Raw genomic sequence first — 20,076 nt, forward strand, 5'->3', positions numbered from 1 at the left:
CCATACCAGCTGGCCCATGTTTTACACAGGCACACACAAACACACACACACAAATGACATACATACACAAAAAAAACAGTAAAAGAAGAACTCAAATGCAACTCATACAAAACTACTACAAGCATCTTTGAAAACACAATCAAAACACACACAAGCAGAACACACAAACACACATAGGCAGGATCCTTTTGAAGATTGAGAGGGACTGAAAGGGAGGGAGGGGAGGTAAGGAAGAAAGCGCAGAAGAGGAGAGGATGGAGGGAAGGGTGGGGGGAGGGTGGTGGCGGTATTTATAGACAACAAGTGATGGGATGCCCTCGTTAGTGCACGGCCCACTGAGCCAGATGACAGACGCGCCGCCAAGAGGTCATGTGACCGCATTACTCACTCCGGCACCCTGTGAGAGGGCCCGTTGAGCCACTGAGAGGAAAAGGGTGCAAGGGAGGGAGAAAGAGAGAGAGAGGCAGAAGAAGAGAGAAGCAGAGGGAGTCGGAGGATCAGGGGACAGAGGGGGAGGAAAACTACCCATGAACCCTGCAGTGCCTGTTGCCCTATTTTAACTCACTTGTATACAAACAAACATTTTTCACTCTTCATTTCATGGACAGGCCTGCCTCCCGCTTTTTGGGCACTGACCTCAATTACCCGATGCGGTCACAACTTTGTTTCATAACACACTGGAACAAAAAATGTTTCCCAAGACAACACGGGCACATGGGAAATGTGGATTCCTGTGAAATCTTAGAGTGATTTGACAGATTTTTAGGTCTAATGACAGGTTTCAAAAAAGATCTTTAAAGTGGAGCTATGGTTGCTAAGACAATACCTGCTGCTAGTTTTCTCTCAATAGAGGCCATGGTTGTAATCCCCCAGATAAGACACCTCCCCTACAGACACATACACACACATGCTGCCCCTCAGGGCTTCTCAGACACCTCAGAGCCAAGATCTTGACCCAAGACCCGGGAAAGCCTTAAACCTGAGCCTTGAAACTCCTTTGTAGAAAGAATGAGAAATGAGTCAGGAGAAGTAATGAGAAGGTGTCAGAGAAACAGGACATTAAGACTGTCAGGAAAGAGAGATAGAGACTGGACAAATACAAGAGATACACAAAAAAATCTATATGATAGAGACACAAAGGATCAAGAAGACTCATCTGGGTTTGCAGTTTATCAGACTTTTGAGGATGAACACACACACACACACACACACACACACACACACACACACACACACACACACACACACACACACACACACACACACACACACACACACACCCCACATAAAAGAGCTCTTGTGTGGGCAGGTGATTGTCGGGGCAGGGTCCCCCTCTCTTTCAACTCACGCTACTTCAAACAGCCCCCACCATGAAGATGAAACTGGGCCCTCGATACTACAAACAAAGGTGGTGCCTCTATTCACACACACAAAGAAATGAAGCAAACTGTCCTTGCATTTGTTCGTATAGAAAACTACCACTGCTTTAAAGGCTGCATACGACTTTTTGACGAGCAGCATGGCTCTGGGAACCGATATGTAGATTTGAGAACCCTCATCATGCTTGAGATAGAACAGCTAACTCCACCATTGAGCGCTTCACACAGGAAGCATGTTGGCTGCGTGATGGCATGATTTTCGTTTCAGCTCGCATGTTAACAGATTTGACCGTTCATTAAGCTGGCATGAGTAGCAAGTCTCACATGTATCTCACACGCAAGAGTTTAGATGGTCATGCATGGATTTCAGCCAAAATAAACAGAGATACGGTACATTGAGGTCTAGGGGGGTTCTGTATCAGCTATATGGGGTACATCCATAGCATGAAAAATATAACATGAAAGCCCCTCTGGAATGTTTTTCAAAGAAGCCCAAATACAAGATGCTTTTATTTTGAAGTTTTATCAAGGACAGTTATTTCATAAAATAAGTAACTTGCATGATGCTATGTTGAACTTTTTTTGGGAAAAAAGTTGTCATAAAATCTGTTGGCTAAAGGTAAGCTATGTTAATTATTAAATAAGATCAAATTACAGGAAGTATTTGGTGATGTGCGATCTCCCTCTTCCTGTTCCTCTGTCTCTGTGCTCCTCTCACTGCACAGTATTAAGGCTGATTTATACTTCTGTGTCGCCCCTATGCAGCAGGGGCTGACGCGGACTTCTGTGTGGATGTGTCCATGACGCGCAGCAATACTCTGCCGAAATGCTTGAGGGCAGTGTGATCTCTGATAGTCCGGTCGCCTGTTTCCGGGCCTGCTACAATCTCTGTTTACTTTTCCACATTCAGAGCGTGTTTTGTTAATTTAGAGCATACATGTTGCTGTTTATCATACAGACATGATTACAGGGAAGAATGGAGAGGAGGAGATGAAATACGTGGCCAATGTGCAGCCAATGAGCGGGGATCCCGGAAGCGCTTTAAATGTGGGAAATACAAGCCGCCGAGACGACCGATCACAGGGCTTGCGGTCCATGTCGATTCAACACGTAGTTATATTTTGGAGGAGGCAGGCCTCTGCGTAGGTACAGGAGCTGCGCTGACCTCCGGGGTAGGCTATGCCGTTGATTCAACGCAGAAGTATAAATCAGGCTTTAGCATCTTTTGGGGTTTTTTTATGTTATATTTTTTGCCTTTTTGCCTTTATTTTATAGGACAGCTGAAGAGAGACAGGAAACGTGGGGAGTAGAGAGTGGGGGAAGACATGCAGGAAATGGTTGACGGCAACCCCTGCAACGAGGACTGTAGCCTCTGTATGTGGGGAGCTTAGACCACTAGGCCACTGTGCACCTAGCATCCATTTTTTTGCAAGATCGTTTCCTTAGTGACAAATCCCCGAAACTCAAAAGTATTCTCTGATTGGGTTAAATAGATTGCATTGTGTGTAGCTCTGCCCTGTAGGGCCGGATCGGTCAGTTTGGTACCCCAAAAGGAAGGGTGCCAAAATAGTAGGATGGTACAGATCAAATGCTTTAGTATCCCTCCTAAGTTTAAACATTGGAAATGCAAAAAAATTGTGTACTGTACCATACCGGACTGAACCGGACTGCTGGGTGAAGTCTCCCACTTCAGTTCAGATTGATCAACTATAGGATGAACTTGCATTATTTATTTGTTTATTAATTATGTATATTTTATATTTGTTATTTTAATTCAATTTGTTTAAAGAGGTGGACACTAAATCTGAACTTGGGCAGCTCACTTAAGGTCATTTTTTCATTGTGTAATTGTGATATAAAGTAGGTGTACTTTAAATCCTTAGACTGTATGTGGTCTAACTTACACTTCTCAAACATTCCTTTGCCCTCTAGTTTAAACTAATTTCAAAGTGCGTCCTGGAAGAGTACTAAATCAATATTTGCAGGGTTTCATTATAGACCAGACATCAGTTGATATAGCTAAGTCAGCTTAAGTTGGTTTAGGGGTTTGTAGCTTATTAAAGTAAGCCACTTGATGTAATTAAACTAACACTGTGTCTCCTCTAAGGTTACTCCTACATACCGGCTGTGAGCAGTATGGGAACTGGGATCACAGGGCTATTACTATTTAGTCTGGTTGTTGTAGTTGGATTAAGATGTTAGCTATCCCCTGTTAACCTCTCCTCACTAGACAGGGCTGATCCAGGACCTAACATGGCGAGGAGGGAGATGGAACCAGATGAAAGGATACAAGGGATATAAGACTTACATGGGCCCACACTGCAAAAGACTCCTGAGGGTCAAAAGGTTAAGGAGAGAAGAGTACCCTCCCTCTCTCTCTCTTCCTCTATCTCTCTCTCTCCCTCCTTTTTTTCCTCTCATGCATGTTCAGAATGCTAAACACCAGCCCACCTCATCCTCATCCCCCTGTACCTCCTCCTCACTCTCCTCGCTCCTCCTCCCTCCCCTCCTTCGCCTCCTGCTCGGCGGAATCACTGATGTGAGGCCTTTTGTGAATGCACTGGCTGGTCTGAGCCTGGGCTCTGTTACGGCCTGACCACTGACCCACTCACCCGCCTTTTAAAGAGGTTTTAGGGTCATGGGTTCACAACAAGGTGACTCAACTGTGAACGACGGGCGGCATCCTCTTTCAAAGGGCCCACGTCTTCACCTTTTCCCTCTCAAGACTCTCTCTCTCTCTTTTCCACCCCCCGTCTCTCTTTTCTTTCCTCTTTCTCCCACCCCCCCTCCCTCCTCTTCTGAAGCCCTTCTTCCCTCGTATCCTCAGTGACTGACCCGCCGTCTCAGCCTTAATTAGCATAGCATCCCAGAGCGAGGAGAACATGAAGGCTAATGGGGGTTGGGGCCCCGTAACAACACTGAGGGTAAAGCTTCAAGTTTCTAACTAGGCCCATCACCTGACCACATTTACATGGGTTTGAGTGAGCAGAATGCAGGCAGGAGAGTAATGGATGATAAATTATTCCTGCTTCTTGGTAGAGGGAGTAAACTAAAAGAGAAAGGCATCAGGATTCAAAGGGGTGCTGCCTGGGTGGTTTGGGTGGTGTCACTAATGTATTTTGTCTAAAACACAATGAAGCCAGCTGAAACAACCATCCTGATTAAGAAATAGAAGAAATATATTAAACGCTGCTTTGTGTTGATCCAAAACCGTATCCAATATTTTGATTTAAAGCTAACTCGGTCTGGTATCATGGAAGCTGCTAACACTTTTTCATGGTTTTTCGCACCCTGCTTCAAATACCAGATGGGAGGGCTTCATTGAATCCAAGTATTTCAGTGTGTCAATCCAATAACAAACTACCACATACAGAGAGGATATGTTTCTTGTGAAATACAGATACATTTCATTCAAAACATCAAGTGGTGACATTTGGTACGAGTCACGGAGAGAGAAGTTCTGGAATATGCTTCACCATAACATTAGTTAGGTTGCTTTCCACCAACTTCACTATGGTTGTAACTAGCCTTGCATCTAAGTCTTGAAAATCAAATGCAGCCTAAAACATGTTATCTTACTTAGTAAAACATGCAAAGTGTATGCAATTTAAATGTAGGGAATCTAACCCAACTTACCATTCCATTTCCACAGTCAGTCCCGTCTGCCAGTGGCATGTGCTGTGTGCGACACCCTTTATGGTCCCCCTCTGCACTCGTACACCACAGCCTCTTGCACTGTTTCTGTGGAGGGAAGCATCAATCATCAGGGCTGACTGGAAGAAGCTTTAATGTAAGAGTGAGCTACATGATTCCAACATATGCAAAACACACTAATGTTTAATTACTTTAATACATTTTGACTTTGTTGAGCTGACAGCAGAATTAATCAGCTGTTTTATTTATCTTTTTATTGACGTTCTTTCTGGTTGCATCTTTAAATAGAGTATCATAATGAAGACATGTGCATGATTTGAGCATTTGGCTTTAATAATGTCTGTGCATTGAACAATAGGCTCAGTCAGACTGCTTAATTGTATGAAATAAAAATATGTGTTAAACATTACAAATGGGAATTAGCAGATGAAATGTATGTTACAATGACATGGGTCATTAAACCTACAGTGACTACAGTTTCCTATTTGTTGGCCTTTGCAGACCAGTGCTCTTCTGTCTGAGCTTCAAAAAAACAAGGTCCTTCTGTATTTCATAGGACAACATCAACCATCTCAGATCTACTTCCACCTGAAGTCTTCACTTCTTCACTTTTCAGAGAGGTTCTTCTGCTTTGATAGCTAGCCAACTTACCATGTAAGGGCAGATTTGGGAACCAGGTCCAAACATCAGTTCACATTGTCTGTTGGCATTGTAGATTTGACCAGGGAGGAGGGTGGGCAGCTCATATGTTCTACCTACAGGTTCATCGAGGAGGCATTCACCATAACCCGTGCTGAAATAAAAGAACAGTAACAAAGAATGTACTGTAAATCAACAGGAAACCACATAACTATGCAGGAATGTGCAAAAACAGAAAATTCAACATTCACAAACTCCCATGCTATGAATATTTTCAGAGGAACCCAGTATTGCTCTGACCCCTCAAAGTATCAACATGTGTCATCATCTGTCATAACAGCAAAGTAAACATTTCTGTGTCATTGTGTGTGATCATCTTCTGATGTGTTTTCCCCTGTGGGTGGTCTGTAAAGTTACCTAACGCAGACACTGATACCACTTCCCCTCAATGGCCTGTTAGTAAATGCTGTCACTGTGAAACTGGAGTCAGGCGCCACAGACTGCATAAAACAGCATTTTGATACACACTGAAAATAATCTACACGCTGAAAACATCTGAATCATTTGGAAACATAAAGCACCTCGATTAGGTTACATAAATCAGTGCAAGCTGCAGCATTGCAGTATAATGACAGATTGTGCTGTAAATCAGCCACACCCTGAGATATGATGCAGAAACAGAGGCAACAAAAGCACAGCTGGGCTGAATGTATGCACCGACAGCCTGCATATAAAATCATCACCCTTTACGGCTGTGAGAAGACACAATCAAAACATGTTAGCAGAGTGAGCTGGGCCTCAAAGGATCTCTTCTTTTATTATGTTAACCTCAAAAAAAAGGAAACCGGTGGATGAGACGTGTATAGAAGCGTAACCACACAACATGTCTGCATCTCTTTGACAGATTTAATCCAGGATTGAGCTGCTGAAACACCTGCTACATACAGTAACAGCTGATATGACAGGCCAATAATTACACAGGATTATCTTGAGTCACCGTCACTTTGTTTTTTCTCCTTTCATTTCCATTCATAATGTAAGAAACTGTAGCAGACAGCACTGGGTGGCAAGGGGAAGGTTGCATATGATCAGTGTTACAGCAGGCTGTCAAAGAATCATACAGACAGTCCCATATTGCAGCATCTTTCAGCAGTTGGTCATCTGTGAGATCAGGGACCTCAAACCTAATGGAATGATTATTAAAACCACAACAGACGGACAGACGGAGGGGGAAGGGGTCAGTGTGGACACTTTTTAAATTAAATATCTACTTTTTTCAAAGAATATCGCCTACATGGGCTCAGGACCTCTTTTCTGGCAGAGTGGAGATTCCACATCTGGCAACTATTGGGAATCTTGAATGTGAGTTTATTTATAAGACGACTTATAGTTGGCTGTTGTGTGATGTTATATGAGACTAAACAATAATAGTTTCCATATACTGGGACTGGGGCTCCTTCTCTAAGCAGTGCATGAAGTCTACTTATAGAGTATGTCAGATTGATGGTTGTTGCAAAGGGCTGGATGCCACAGAGTATCACTGTATATGGTGTTTGATCAAAAAGTGAGAGTAATCTGCAGCAGGAGTTTTATGCCTGACAGCATGTAACGATTATTGTACTTAGAGAGACATAGCAAGATAATGATAGGTTTTTAGTTGAGCTTGGAGAAACATGCAGTGCATATAGATCCATTCCAATTCTAGTAAGAAAATAAGATTGAAAATATGCAACAAATGATTTCACATGGGAGTTTTGAGAGGTTGCAGTCTGAGTGGTTAGGCTAATTTTCGAGGTGTGTGATGGAAAATGATAGACCTTGCCACTTCTAATGATTATGTGGTTCTACACACAGCAAACACAACAATTAGTTGGGTTCCAGTCAAAAGATTTGCATTTCACTTTTATACATTGAGCCTCACATCAAACAGTGCAGAGACAAGGAAAGAAAGGCTGCTTTATGTAGCGGTTGACTCACAATAAGACTGCACAACAGCAGGACACTTTTCATCAGCTTTCAGGTGCGGGAGTTCAGAGCACATTATTACAGCAGCAGTGAGATAAGGGGAGGAGAAGGAGGGGAATCCTTCGCCTTTTGAAAAGGGAGATGTTTGAGAGGTGGCGCGGCCTTTCGTTTGTTAAACTCGCAGGAGAGGGGTGCAGATTGAATTTGCTCTTCAGGGAGAAAAGGCAGTCAAAACACTGACGTACTTGACCAGGTCAGCCCGCTGAGCAGCGGTAGTACTGCAGAAGTGCTACTTTGAATCAATGCTTCTCATTGTTGGCTGGAGACGGATTTCAAAAGCACTTGGACTGCACACTTGAGGGTCTTTCCCACCGCTGCGGCTCCCACACTGCTACTTAACTCTCTTCATACCTGTACACTTTGTTCTGCATGTTATGGAGTTAAAACATATTTAAGTGTATCTTAAATGCATTGGAGATTAAATCAGTATGTCTCCACACATAGAAACTCAACCCAGCTGACCAGTGCTGTCCAAATAATGAAGAGATTCATGAATACTGTCCTCATCTTCAGCTGTACGTTCTGAGCACTCCATGTTGAGGTCATCACTGGAAACTATGTGAAGCACAATCTTAAAACGCTGTGCGAGGCATCCTCTACCACTGCACACTCGAGATGCATCTGGTCAACAAGGCTGTCTTTTGTGAAGGCCTCAACAATTAACAGAGGAAGAGGAGGCAAAGATTAAAGGGTCAATGCCAGGGAAGACCTAATTATAAGTTGCATTTCCCACTTAAAGGGAACTCTTTCACCAGGAGATGCTGAACGAGCCGTTGCCCTGTGTTACAGGTTTTGCTGTGGAAAGCAGACTAGTGACTAGATTACTGTTTGCCCAGCATCTTGACAGCACTGCTCTGTCGGTCTGTCTGGGCAAAAGGACGGCTGAGGGGCTGCAGAATATCCATTGCTCAGGTCGGCCCAGGAAGACCCCCCGATTCAAACAGGAAATACTCTTTCAGCACCAGGCAATAACAACTCAGCACAGTTTACATAGCGCTGACCTGTCTGTGCAGAGCACAGCGAGAGACATAGAGGCAGTTTGTTTAGCCGGCCACGTCACAACAGGGAAAAGTTAATGGCACACTTTAAATGTAGATGTTATAGGCCTTATCCCAATTCCACGCCCTTTTGCCCTATCTGTAGTTTCAGAGTAGCTGAGACTGAGCGGCTTCTCAGTCCTTAGTTTCAAGGGGTTGGTGTTGAAATTAAACAAATTAAAAATGATTTAAGATGTTATAAGCCTCTAGTATGTTTAATCGAAACAGCAGTGCAGTCATTCACAATTCAAAATCTACACAAATCTCTCTTTTTTATTACTAACAGTAATTGCTCTAAAATGCATTGTAATTATCTAATAACATATTTTTTCTATTTTAATCTAAAGCTAGAAATTTGACTATTTCAGAAGATATTGGCTCTTTCCCCTTAGGACTCCTGCTGGCATTATAATGCATAATATATTGCATTATATAATTATCTTTGCCATATTATATTATGTTATATTACATTATTATTGTTTACTACAACTCACTTACATATTACGTACCCATATTTATTTTTATTTCTTGCTTAATCTGTCATTACCAACCATAATCCCACCATGTCAACCTGTCACTACTGAAACATTTTTTAATACTGCCTGCAATCACTGCTATTTCATCTAAATTCCATTTGTAACATTGTATGTATCTAAATTGTATTCTATCTTTATTTATCCATTTTTATTTTTTACTTATTTTATTTTATTTTACTTATTGAAACTTCTTCTTGATTGTACTTATGTCTGGGTTGCTGTAACAACTGAATTTCCCCCCCGGGGGATCAATAAAGTAATATCTCATCTTATCTGGAATATTTCAAGCCTTAATGCCTCAATTTGTTTCTTTCTACTACTCTGTCTGAAGACTTCTTTTGCCAACCCTATGGCTGTTTTCGAAACGGCCTGCTACGTACTACCTACTAAAGTACTAGGTAGGTACTAGGCAGACTGGTCCGATGCATACTGTGACATTTTCTTAAATCAGTAGACATCTGGGGAGTTTTGGCTTACTGCAGATTTTGCGCTTGTTCACATACTGTTTACTACATACTGAATTTTGGTCAAATCAGTACGTACTGCTAGTATAGTAGGCAGTTTTGAAAAAAGTCTTAGATTTGAAGAGCTATTTCCTGTGCTAGATGACTTCATCTTTGATTATAAAAGGAAACAGGTCACCAAGAAAACTACATTGCTGGTCCAAGTTTGGAAGTAGAATCAGCCATGACGTCAGATTTTAATTCAGGATGAACAAGCGGCTCTCTCATGAGAAGAGCCTTTTAATCAGCCAGTTACTTTACTATAAATCAGTTTAACATGGAGGGAGAGCTGGTACCTACTCTAGGAACTCTGTGATGTACTTGCGGCTGCACTTGGACCACGACCATGGATTGGTGTCGTAGTTGAGGGTGGGAGCCATGACGTGATACTGGTGCTTCATGCCGGCCTCCTTGCACTTTGGGTTATCATCATGAGGCATGTTGAATCTAGTGCAGAGAGAGGGAAAAAGAGGTGGATGGATGGGTGGGTTAGAGATGGGAACACACACAAAGTGATTATCGGCTGCTTAATGGCTCAGTCGTGGCAAGGAGGATAAATGTCACAGAGTATATGTTACACCATTTTGAACAGGGGATCACTCAGATGTAGCCATAGACACATCTTTCTGTGTGGCTTTGCTGTGTGTGCTTTATGCCCTGTCAAAAATGTTGTGAAATTAAATTGACATACTGCTTCAATAAAATTAAAGCCTATCTAGGAAGTGATGTGATGTTTTACACAAAACTTATTTTTTCATCTTACTGCACCTTTTCCCTACACCATGAAGACGGACATGCAAGTGAAAACCACCCAAAAAGTCTTAATCCTGAGAGATTTATGGTCGAAATCTCACATTCTCAAAGAGCTTAATGCCCATCATCACATCCCATGGGTATGTTAATCCATTTTAATCACATAAAATATTGATGTATTTTTTTAAACAGTCATAATTAGGTCTGAAAGCAAAGATTGTATTTATAACTTCATCAATAATTCTCAAATATATTTAAATATATTTTAAAAATGTCTGTCACAAGTTTCAAGAGCATTCCATGACATCTTCATTTTTATCTTTTCTTCCTGCAGTGGTCAGACTATATAAGCAATAATAAATATACATATGTTGTAAGATATGCTTAATTTTACCTCTTTAATTTTAGTTTTAATTTTAATTGCTGATAACTTTTTAAGAATTGTTACTTTATAGGCTCTTGTTTGCTTTATATTTTATTCTAATTTTAATTTTTTTGCACTGTCTACTTTGCTACTGTGACACTTGAATTTCCCCGTTGTGGGACAAGTAAAGGACTCTCTTATCTTATCTTATCTTATCTTATCTTATCTTATCTTATCTTATCTTATCTTATCTTATCTTTACAATCTGCACTGTTTCAAAATGAAAAACAGAGATACATTCTAACATTATAGAAAGAGCACACAGACAATGTTTAAGTTATTTGTTTAAAAATCCCTTAACAATGATCAAATAGATGGTAACTGATTAGTCATGGATAATTTAGGACAAATTAGATGAAAAAGCAGACATTATAGAGGCCTGCATGCACCACAATCGTCAGCTTTTTCTCTCTTCATCATCAAAGTATTTGATTTATAGGTCGTTGCCAGCATGTGCAGAGGCTTTAGGCAAATAATAAAGCCTCTAAATAAATTGCCTGTCCTAACTTTAATGGGCTGTTTCAGCATAAGTTTGAATAAATGTTAAACTTTGCAGAAGAACAGCTGTATAAAATGAAGCACAGGAGATCTGCAAATTAATGATGTCATCCAGGCCGTCTGCTGTCTGCAGTCTCATAAAGCAAGTTGCCTTGATCGTGTCCAGAATAGTTCAGCCCAATACAGATGTCCTGTTTTGTGCTGCGGTTTGGCAATGATCCATAAATACAAGCACATGCACACATCTCTATATATACACACAGGAACCCTTGCAGCTGTATGATGTCTGAGATGTTTACAACAGGATGTGGGCCAGTGCTGAGCTCTGTGGACTGTGGCTCGGGGTCAATCCATACCGGCACACAAACAAGACCGAGCATGGCTGGCATGAGGCCCACCCCACAGGGGCCGAGGCCCTGAAGGCACCCGGGGAATAATTAAGCCTCTGGCACAATAATGAGCTCTGCACACACAGCGAGCTGTCGGCTGATGCTGACAACATCACATCAAACAGAGAGTGTAAGCTGCTCTCGTCTGTTATGATGGTACACAGGTATACCCAGCGACAGTGACAGGCCAGTCTTAATAAAAATAACCAGCTTAAAATATTTCCCAAACTATATTAACATTCTCATTATCCTAATAGAGATTTGGGACATGCTCCGAACAATTTGTACCCTTCACATTTTATGACAATTTAGTTGAGTCAAATCTGAAGGACACTTATGAGGACACTGGCTTGAAATCCGGAGAGGAAAGCCTTTTAGTGTAATTTAGTCATAAATCAGGGAGTGTTCTAGCTCTCTGTCCGGCTATCTCAAGGGACACATCAATATGGTAGTCAATTCAAGTGTTAGAGTACCTACCCTGCACTTAATTACTGGCTTCCAGACTGAAATGTGATTACGCAGAGTCCACTCACTTTTCATCAGACCTCAGATGAGAACATCCCACCGTTACCACCATGGTGTCATGCCACTAAACTGGTTTTCAGCGAGACAAAAACAGCTTTCTGTGCTAAAATGCCCATAAATAACAATCTGAGTAACACATATTACTGGAGACATGACAACCTGGTATATAAATAAGAGCCACAGCAAACAGCGCAGTCACGAAGAACTGCTTTAATCAGCACTTTCACAGAGAATGCAGTGACACTAAAGCGAAAACAGATCGCACCACACGCTAGTTACTCTAAATTGAGTGCTTTATCGATGACAATCCAAGTTATTTTCTCCACTAAACTAGCTAGTTAAGAAGTAGCTAGTTTTAGAAATGAGTAGGACAATGTAAGTGAAGTTTTAAAGCATACAATGGAGTGCTTCTTCAGTTTTTTAAAGTTTAGGAGGACACGGTTGTAGCAGACAGCTGGTCACCTCCAGTCTGGTTCTGCCCAGAGTTTCTGCCTGTTGAACCCAAAACAAAATAAAGAGTACATTCTAGACCTGCTTTCTCATAAAGTGTTGAGGTAACTAGCTGACACAACTTGTTATGAATTGGCGCTTTACCAATAAAAATAAAAAACGATATGTGAAGCCTTGGAATTGTTCCTACTTCATTTGACGTTTGAACAGCTATCAGGTGACACTGCCTCACCTGAAAATCCCCTTTATGCCTATTACTAATAACAAATCCTTGCAGTCATCTGAGAAAGGCCTCCTATCCATTAGCCTAAATCTTTCTTTAATCTTCAACGCTCTCGAGTGGCTCCCACTACCTGACACTGGCTTTTCCCAGCGCGCTAAACACTCGAGAGCTCACGCCTGTGAACGTGGTGATTAACCACGCCAAGACGCAGCGCCAACTGGGCCTCCAGCTGCTTGAACTTTAGCATAAACAGATCCACACGAGATGCAAGTGGAAAGAGGGGGAGGGAGACTCGTCCATCTGGCTCTCTCTTGCCGGTTCGAGTTCTCCACTGGAGGAATGTGTGAGCGGGACCGAGGAGGAAGAAGAATATCTTTCATTCTTGACCAGTGGCTCAGAAGCTGAAGCTGGGTGACACTGGAAGAGGTTTTTTTTTCTACTGTCCCACGCGAACGCAGAGTCGCGCCGCAAAGAAAAGCGGGCACTTGTTGTTTGCTTGTTTACTCTGCAGGGGAGGAAGAATAGTAAAGAAATGGACAAAAGAAGAGAAACATGCCCACAAGAAGGATCAATGAGAGGGAAAAGATGTGTATGTGAAAGGAGAATTATCAACCAAAAGTAGCTGTAGTGAATGTTCACTGTAAATTGTCCGTGTGGCTGTTTGGAATCAACACCCCCTCCTAATGACAGATACAGTCATGTATTTTGACTCGACGATTGAATGAAAGATGATACACACAAGCCTTTTTTTCACTTCATTTATGTGGTGAATATGCTTGTTGTGAACACAGTCAGAGAGTGGCAGACACAGTGTTGTGATAACACTACCTTCACTCACTAACAGAGACGCTACATGTGACATCACTGTGACATAATTGGGTTGTCTTATCAGTGTGTGGAGCTGACACATGAGAGAGATCTGGGGGCAAAAGAGCGGCCAAATAATAAACAAAACTTTAACTATCTGATAAATTCATTCTGCTAATGTGTCACTTTCAGGAAATCAGAGTTTGTACAGACTGTGTTTGCTACATTTTATCTGAGCTGATTGTCCTCTTAAGAGATCTCTGACTCACACAGGGTTAACTTCCTGAGCACTGCCGTAAGGTATTTAAGGCTGCCATGTTATTAAATCAAGTTTTTCACTTTATTATGTTTTGCACCTGCTTCTGCTTGGCCCTACATCTCCTGATAAGAGGGCTTTTGTTGGTCAAAGCTGGCTATGAGAGGTAAGACAGGGTATGTGTGTACAGTATGTGCGTGCGTGTGTGTGTGTGTGTGTGTAAGTTGGAGGCTGGGCTACTACTTACACATGGCCCAGCTCATGAGCGATGGTGAACGAGGCACTAATTCCATTCTCCTCACTGATGGAGCAGCTGCGGTATTGGTCGCACATGGTCCCCAGCTCCGCCAGCCCTACAGGATAAGGTCACGTACACACACAGAAAAAAAAAACACACATAAACACATACAGAGGCACAATTATTAGAAAGAAAAAAAAACCCTGCTGCCTGAGTGTGTAAAGGCGATTAAACCATCAAAACTTCTGTTCTGTAAGAGAGAGATTAGCGCCACCACCGGCTCTCTCCATCCTCCCCCCTTCTACCACTCCGTTCTGTCACTATAGTATTATTAGCCGACAGCTTGCCATAAACTCATTAGGGCACAGTTTATGAGCTGTGGGCAACAGAGCAGAAAGTTAATTGAAAATGACTTGCAGTAGGGATATTTTTGCAAAGAGAGAGTCTGAAGTTTACCTAAAGTGTCGCATTTATCTTTCGCTCGGCAGATGTCTTCTCTGAAAAAGTAAAAAAAACACAGAATGCTGTTACGTCTCTTTGAAGAGGACAGTTTTCTTAAGCAACTTGGCTTCGCTTTCAAAGAGAGGAAGAGAGTGTACCTAGTGATGAGGAGTGCAGTGTCATGGTGAGAGGGGTGGCTGTCGTCCTGGACGTTTTGGCTCTGCTGCCAGACACAGAAGTTGTGGAGAGTCGTTGCAGCATTGAAGCTCACTGTGGGGCCTTCCTGTTTTGGATGAAAAAAATCATTGGGAGTTTGACCGAGGAACGGGGACAGACAGTTCTGTTATGTTTCCAAGAACGATTCATTTTCAAGTCGTTCTTATTTAAATTTTTAATAGAAGATTTGGGCCCATTACAGCTCTCCCAACAGCTTGAGAACAGACAATTATTTCAATAACCTAAACCTGACAGGAAAATGAACTCATTTGGGTATTTTGTTGGGTAGTCTGAGACATTTGCTATAGAGAAGATAATGTGCCACAAATGTTCCCATAATATTCATGAAGTTCATGGGTCAAAGTTCATTTCACTATCTGCAACACCCGCAAACATTCATTTTACTAATAAATAAATCCAATAGTGGGTAACAATCACTTCATTTTTGCCATTTGATCCCATGCAGAAACTATCATCACTACTTCTTTTGCATACACAGGAGCTAGTATTAAGTAAGTAAGTCAGCCTGTTGACCTTGAAATGGATCTGCTGTGCTGTTTAATACTGTAGAAAAGCTGCAGGGCTTTCCACTAAGGCTGTTTGATGGTGGGGACCAGCGATACATTACATATCACTATCGTTATACAGATTCATTACATAATAGAGGATTCAAAAATTTTTAAAAAAGGGGAGCTATCACATCCTTTTGTGACTAAATATGTGTGTTTTATGTTAACAATGGTAGTTCTCATGGCTTTCTACAAACATAAAATCTAATCCTCATGTTTATTGATATTTTCTTAACCCTCCTGTTATGTTGCAGGTCAAACTGACCCTTTTTAAAGTCTATTTTAGGTAATATATGCCTTCCAAACCAGCTAAATACAGCATAAAAATCTGGGCAGCATGTGACAGAAGAGGTTAAATTATCAAAATCGCCTCTTAAAAAAAAATTAAAAATAAAAACATAAAATAAAATAAACAAAATTTTATGTCATTTAAAACTATTGTGTTTATATTTAGGCCTTTCCAATGTACATTAAAAAAAGGAAATATTAATTTTAATGAAAAATGAGTGATTTATTTTCATTGAACCATGATCTATGAGAATTAAAGAACATCGATGGACCAAATATTGATTTAAATGGTTAGTAATGGAGTTAAGGATTAGATGATGAAAAAATTTAATTGGGATTTTTTGGGGTTTTGACACTTTTGGATAATTGAATATGCCCCGGGAATATTATTGCTGTTCCAGAGAAATGAAGGAGGGTTAAACACCTTATTTTTACAGTCTCATTTGTTTTGATTTGATTTTGGTCTTAATTTGAATTTGTGATGATATTTGTTCTAATGTTTTTTATACAGCTGCAGAGAAATCAGTGCTGCACCCCAACAAAATGTTCTAAAACATAAATGGTTGGCATATATTTTTATGACCATCACTCAAAATTAACAATAAACATGTGAATACAAAATGTTTACAGATACTATGATACAATATAATAATTTAAATCAGTCAGTATGACGCAGCACAGCCTAGCAAGCCTCCTCACCTCACATCGCAGGTGGCGAGCTGCCTCACTGTAGTATCGTTTGTTTTGCACAGAGACCTCTCTTGAGACATTAGACTGACAAGGCAGGCAGTGTCCTTTCAAACTGGCCCCACAGAGAAAAGGCCAGTCCACTGAAGACCTGCACTGATGTCAGCCATATTGGAAACCATGATAAAGGTAGCATTTAATACCCTGCACTCACCTGTTCATTGTGAACGACGATTAGCTTGACAATCATGATGTTGATGAGGTTTCCTACGCTGGGGTCCTTGTACACTGCTGCTACCTGTAACAAAGACAAAACACACAGACAAAAAATGCAAACCTCCAATAACCTGAAACAAGAGCACCAAGAGACAGAATAAAACTGGTCTACTTCTCCTCACTCATTACCAGGATTAAGAAAAAAAACAGCTTTTGTTTCTTCTAGTTAAGCTTCATGGAGTCTAATCAAAATAGCAACAGTTCATTCAGGTCAGAAGAAACTAAAAATGTCTCCTTCAGGGGAAGTTTAATCAACAGGGTATTAAAACCAATTACAATTCCCTCATGGACCTTAGCAAAGAAAAAATAAACCAGAATCTGAAGCCAGCAACAAATATCAAGTCCAGCAAAGCTGGAGCTCAGAGCCCCTCTGTGAGGACAGCAAAACATTCCCTCTGTGGTTTTCCCCCTCCACCTCGCTTGCTCCTCTCGTGCACCCCTGTCACGGTCGGCCAGCACTCTCCCGAGGCCGTGTGCGCCCTCCTGACAGGAACTCATTAGTCCACTATAAACATTTAGCTTGCTTTTGCCTGAAGGAGGGGGGGCGTGGCCAAGGCCTGTCCACAGCGGACAAACGTAGCCTTTCCTTGCATGGCAAGTCAAACTGTGATAGCTGGACCTTTATCTGTATGCTTTTGCCCTAATGTATGTTATTTTATGTAAGATCCAGAAGCGAGGGAGGCTGCAGGAAGGTAAGCACTGCTGGATTACACAGAGCCAGTTGGCTTAAGCCAAGCTCTGGAGGTAGAAACATGTTAGCAGAGGCATTGCTAATTGAGGTCATGTTTGAAGACATAGTTCTGGGAATCTCTGCGGTTAGATGGAGGAGTTCATAGACAACGAAATTACTTAAGACATCAGAATAAAATTAGTCTTTTTAAATTGAATCAAAAACCTCACATAGAGCAAACTAAATGGATCAGATTTAGCCGAGTTCTCTGCCCTGCTTAAAATGCTCTGTTATACTCTCACTGGTGTGATTAAAATGTGGCCAAATTAAAGTGACTGTAAAAGAGAGAGGGAGGAAAAAGTGTGTGTTTGTGTGTGTGTGTGTGTGTGTGTGTATGCACCACTGGTCTGCAGACATAAGCCTGGCAGAATGAATGTTTTGACCAAAAACTGGGCGATAAAAACTGGCCTGGCACATTCTCCATTGACTGTATTCTCCCAGCCCTCCACTGACAATCATTACTCCTTTAGATGAGAGAAAGCAGAGAGAACACACGGTTCAGTATAATTGATAACCTGTCCTGCTTTGACACACTGACTCCAGAGAGTTTCCACTTTAGAATAAAGAGACAGTCCATCACACGTTTACTGGAGGACTGATTACCAGCAAGCTTCTCCCAGTCAGATATGGGCCTCATAAAGAGAGCAAGGTTGCTGAGTAAGGATTTTACCAATTAACTGGGCCACTTTCATTGAAGCAGCAGAGGGCTTGGGTCATGTCAGGGTTTACAACTAAAATGTCAAACAGTAAACTGTGAGGCTAAAATCACAGTTACTGTTTGACATTTTGGTTTAGTAGCCCTTTAGTAGATGATTTCATTTCCTATTTGTGAGGCTTTGCACAATAAACTCTACCCCCAAAAAATCTGAGTTTTGATTGTATTTGTGTCGGACTTTGAGAGGTTTCTGAGATTATTTTGTAGCCTATTTAGTACAAAGCAAAATGTAGTATGTTGGTGATCGGTATCAATAAACTACTTAAAAAATGTATCAATATCTCTGCATATTGTGACCCTGTTAGTCTGGGTTAATGTGCAGCATAACTGTGGTTATTTGTACAGGTCCAGTGAAAAACGTTAGGCATATAGAGGCTGATTATCAGAAGGAACCAGATCATTCTTTAAAAATGGAAGTTAGTCCCCATTTTCATGAGGCTCTATTAAATTCAAAGCAACTGAGCTGGCCCGAACACAGCATGTCTTCATGGCAGGTTTGACTTTGACTGACTGAATTGATATTTGACTATCTTAAACTTATTCAAACAGAGACTTTGAGAGACAAAAATAAAATACGTTTTTTGAGCTCATTAGCCGTGCTGCAGCATTTGCTTTTATTCAACCCTCCTCTACCACTTTATGAACGAGCCTAAAGAAGGTTCGAAGATAGAACTGTCTTTTGGGAAAACTGTCTGAATATATTTTTCTTTAATCAACAAAGCTAATATGCTGAAACTGGCAGCTAATATATACTACCAGTCAAAAGTTTGGAAATACCTTCTCATTCAAGGGTTTGTATTTATTTCAATTATTTGAAACACTGTAGATTAATACCAAATGCATCAAAACTATGAAAGAACATATATGGAATTACTTAATTAACAAAAAGTGTTAAACAAACCAGAATATGTTTTATATTTTAGATTCTGTAAAGTAGCCCTCTTTTTTCTTTCATGACAGCTTTGCACACTCTTGGTATTCTCTCAGTCTGCTTCATGAAGTGGTCTCCTGGAATGGTTTCTAATTAACATGAGCCTTGTCAAGAGTTAATTTGTTGAATGAGACCATCAGTTGTGTTGTTCAGGGGTATGGTCAGTACACAATGGATAGCCCTATTTGACTACTGTTGTAATCCCTATTATGGCAGAACCATATTATTTCATATTTTTGATGTCTTCAGTATTAAACTACAATGTTGAAAATAATAAAAATAAATACAAACCCTTGAATGAGAAGGTGTGTCCAAACTTTTGACTGGTAGTTTATCTTAGTCTGCTAGCTTGCTTAGAAAGATACTGTAGCAGGTTAGCATGTTTCAAGCTAGTTTAGTGTGTTAGCTTGCAGAAAAACAAGCGATAACATCAAGTGTGACGAACACAGCCTCACAAAAGAAGGTTTAAAGCTTCACACTCACATTACGGCGATATTTTCATTTTTAGAATTACTTATTACAAGGCCGTGTTACATACTTGATTCTGATTGGTCAATACACCATAGCAAAGGGCTTGTATTTCTCACTGGCACAACAATGCTATGGATACAGCTCAGACTCTGGAGGACTAACTGTAATTATATCAATCCGCAGAAGAAGTCTGCTTAATTAGATGTCAGTTTGTTTAAGGTGGAAAACCAAGAAAAGACACAACAGTGGAGAAAAGACCCAAAACCTGGAAGCTAAGACACAGAAATCTACAACTAACCTAATATAATTTGACTGATTTAGCTATTTGGTTTTGTCAGCACATTTAAAATAAATGTACCTCTTTTTGAATTTATACCTAGTGTTCCTTTGCCGTAACTGTGTGGTCCACAACACCA

At 41.0% G+C, this 20,076-nt stretch overlaps 1 protein-coding gene across 1 annotated transcript in view; it reads right to left on the reverse strand.

Moving 5' to 3' along the window:
* LOC117814283 (A disintegrin and metalloproteinase with thrombospondin motifs 20-like) overlaps window positions 1-20,076 on the reverse strand; it is a 100,208-nt gene that overhangs the window by 61,839 nt on the left and 18,293 nt on the right. The window contains exons 5-11 of the mRNA XM_034685516.1: window positions 16,752-16,835; window positions 14,936-15,060; window positions 14,793-14,833; window positions 14,346-14,451; window positions 10,074-10,220; window positions 5,685-5,826; window positions 5,016-5,120 (exon numbers count right to left, since the gene is read on the reverse strand). Coding sequence (XP_034541407.1) covers window positions 5,016-5,120; window positions 5,685-5,826; window positions 10,074-10,220; window positions 14,346-14,451; window positions 14,793-14,833; window positions 14,936-15,060; window positions 16,752-16,835 — 750 coding nt within the window. The remainder of the gene's footprint in view (window positions 1-5,015; window positions 5,121-5,684; window positions 5,827-10,073; window positions 10,221-14,345; window positions 14,452-14,792; window positions 14,834-14,935; window positions 15,061-16,751; window positions 16,836-20,076) is intronic.

The sequence above is a fragment of the Notolabrus celidotus genome, chromosome 6, assembly GCF_009762535.1.
Source record: "Notolabrus celidotus isolate fNotCel1 chromosome 6, fNotCel1.pri, whole genome shotgun sequence".
Taxonomy (NCBI): Eukaryota; Metazoa; Chordata; class Actinopteri; order Labriformes; family Labridae; genus Notolabrus; species Notolabrus celidotus.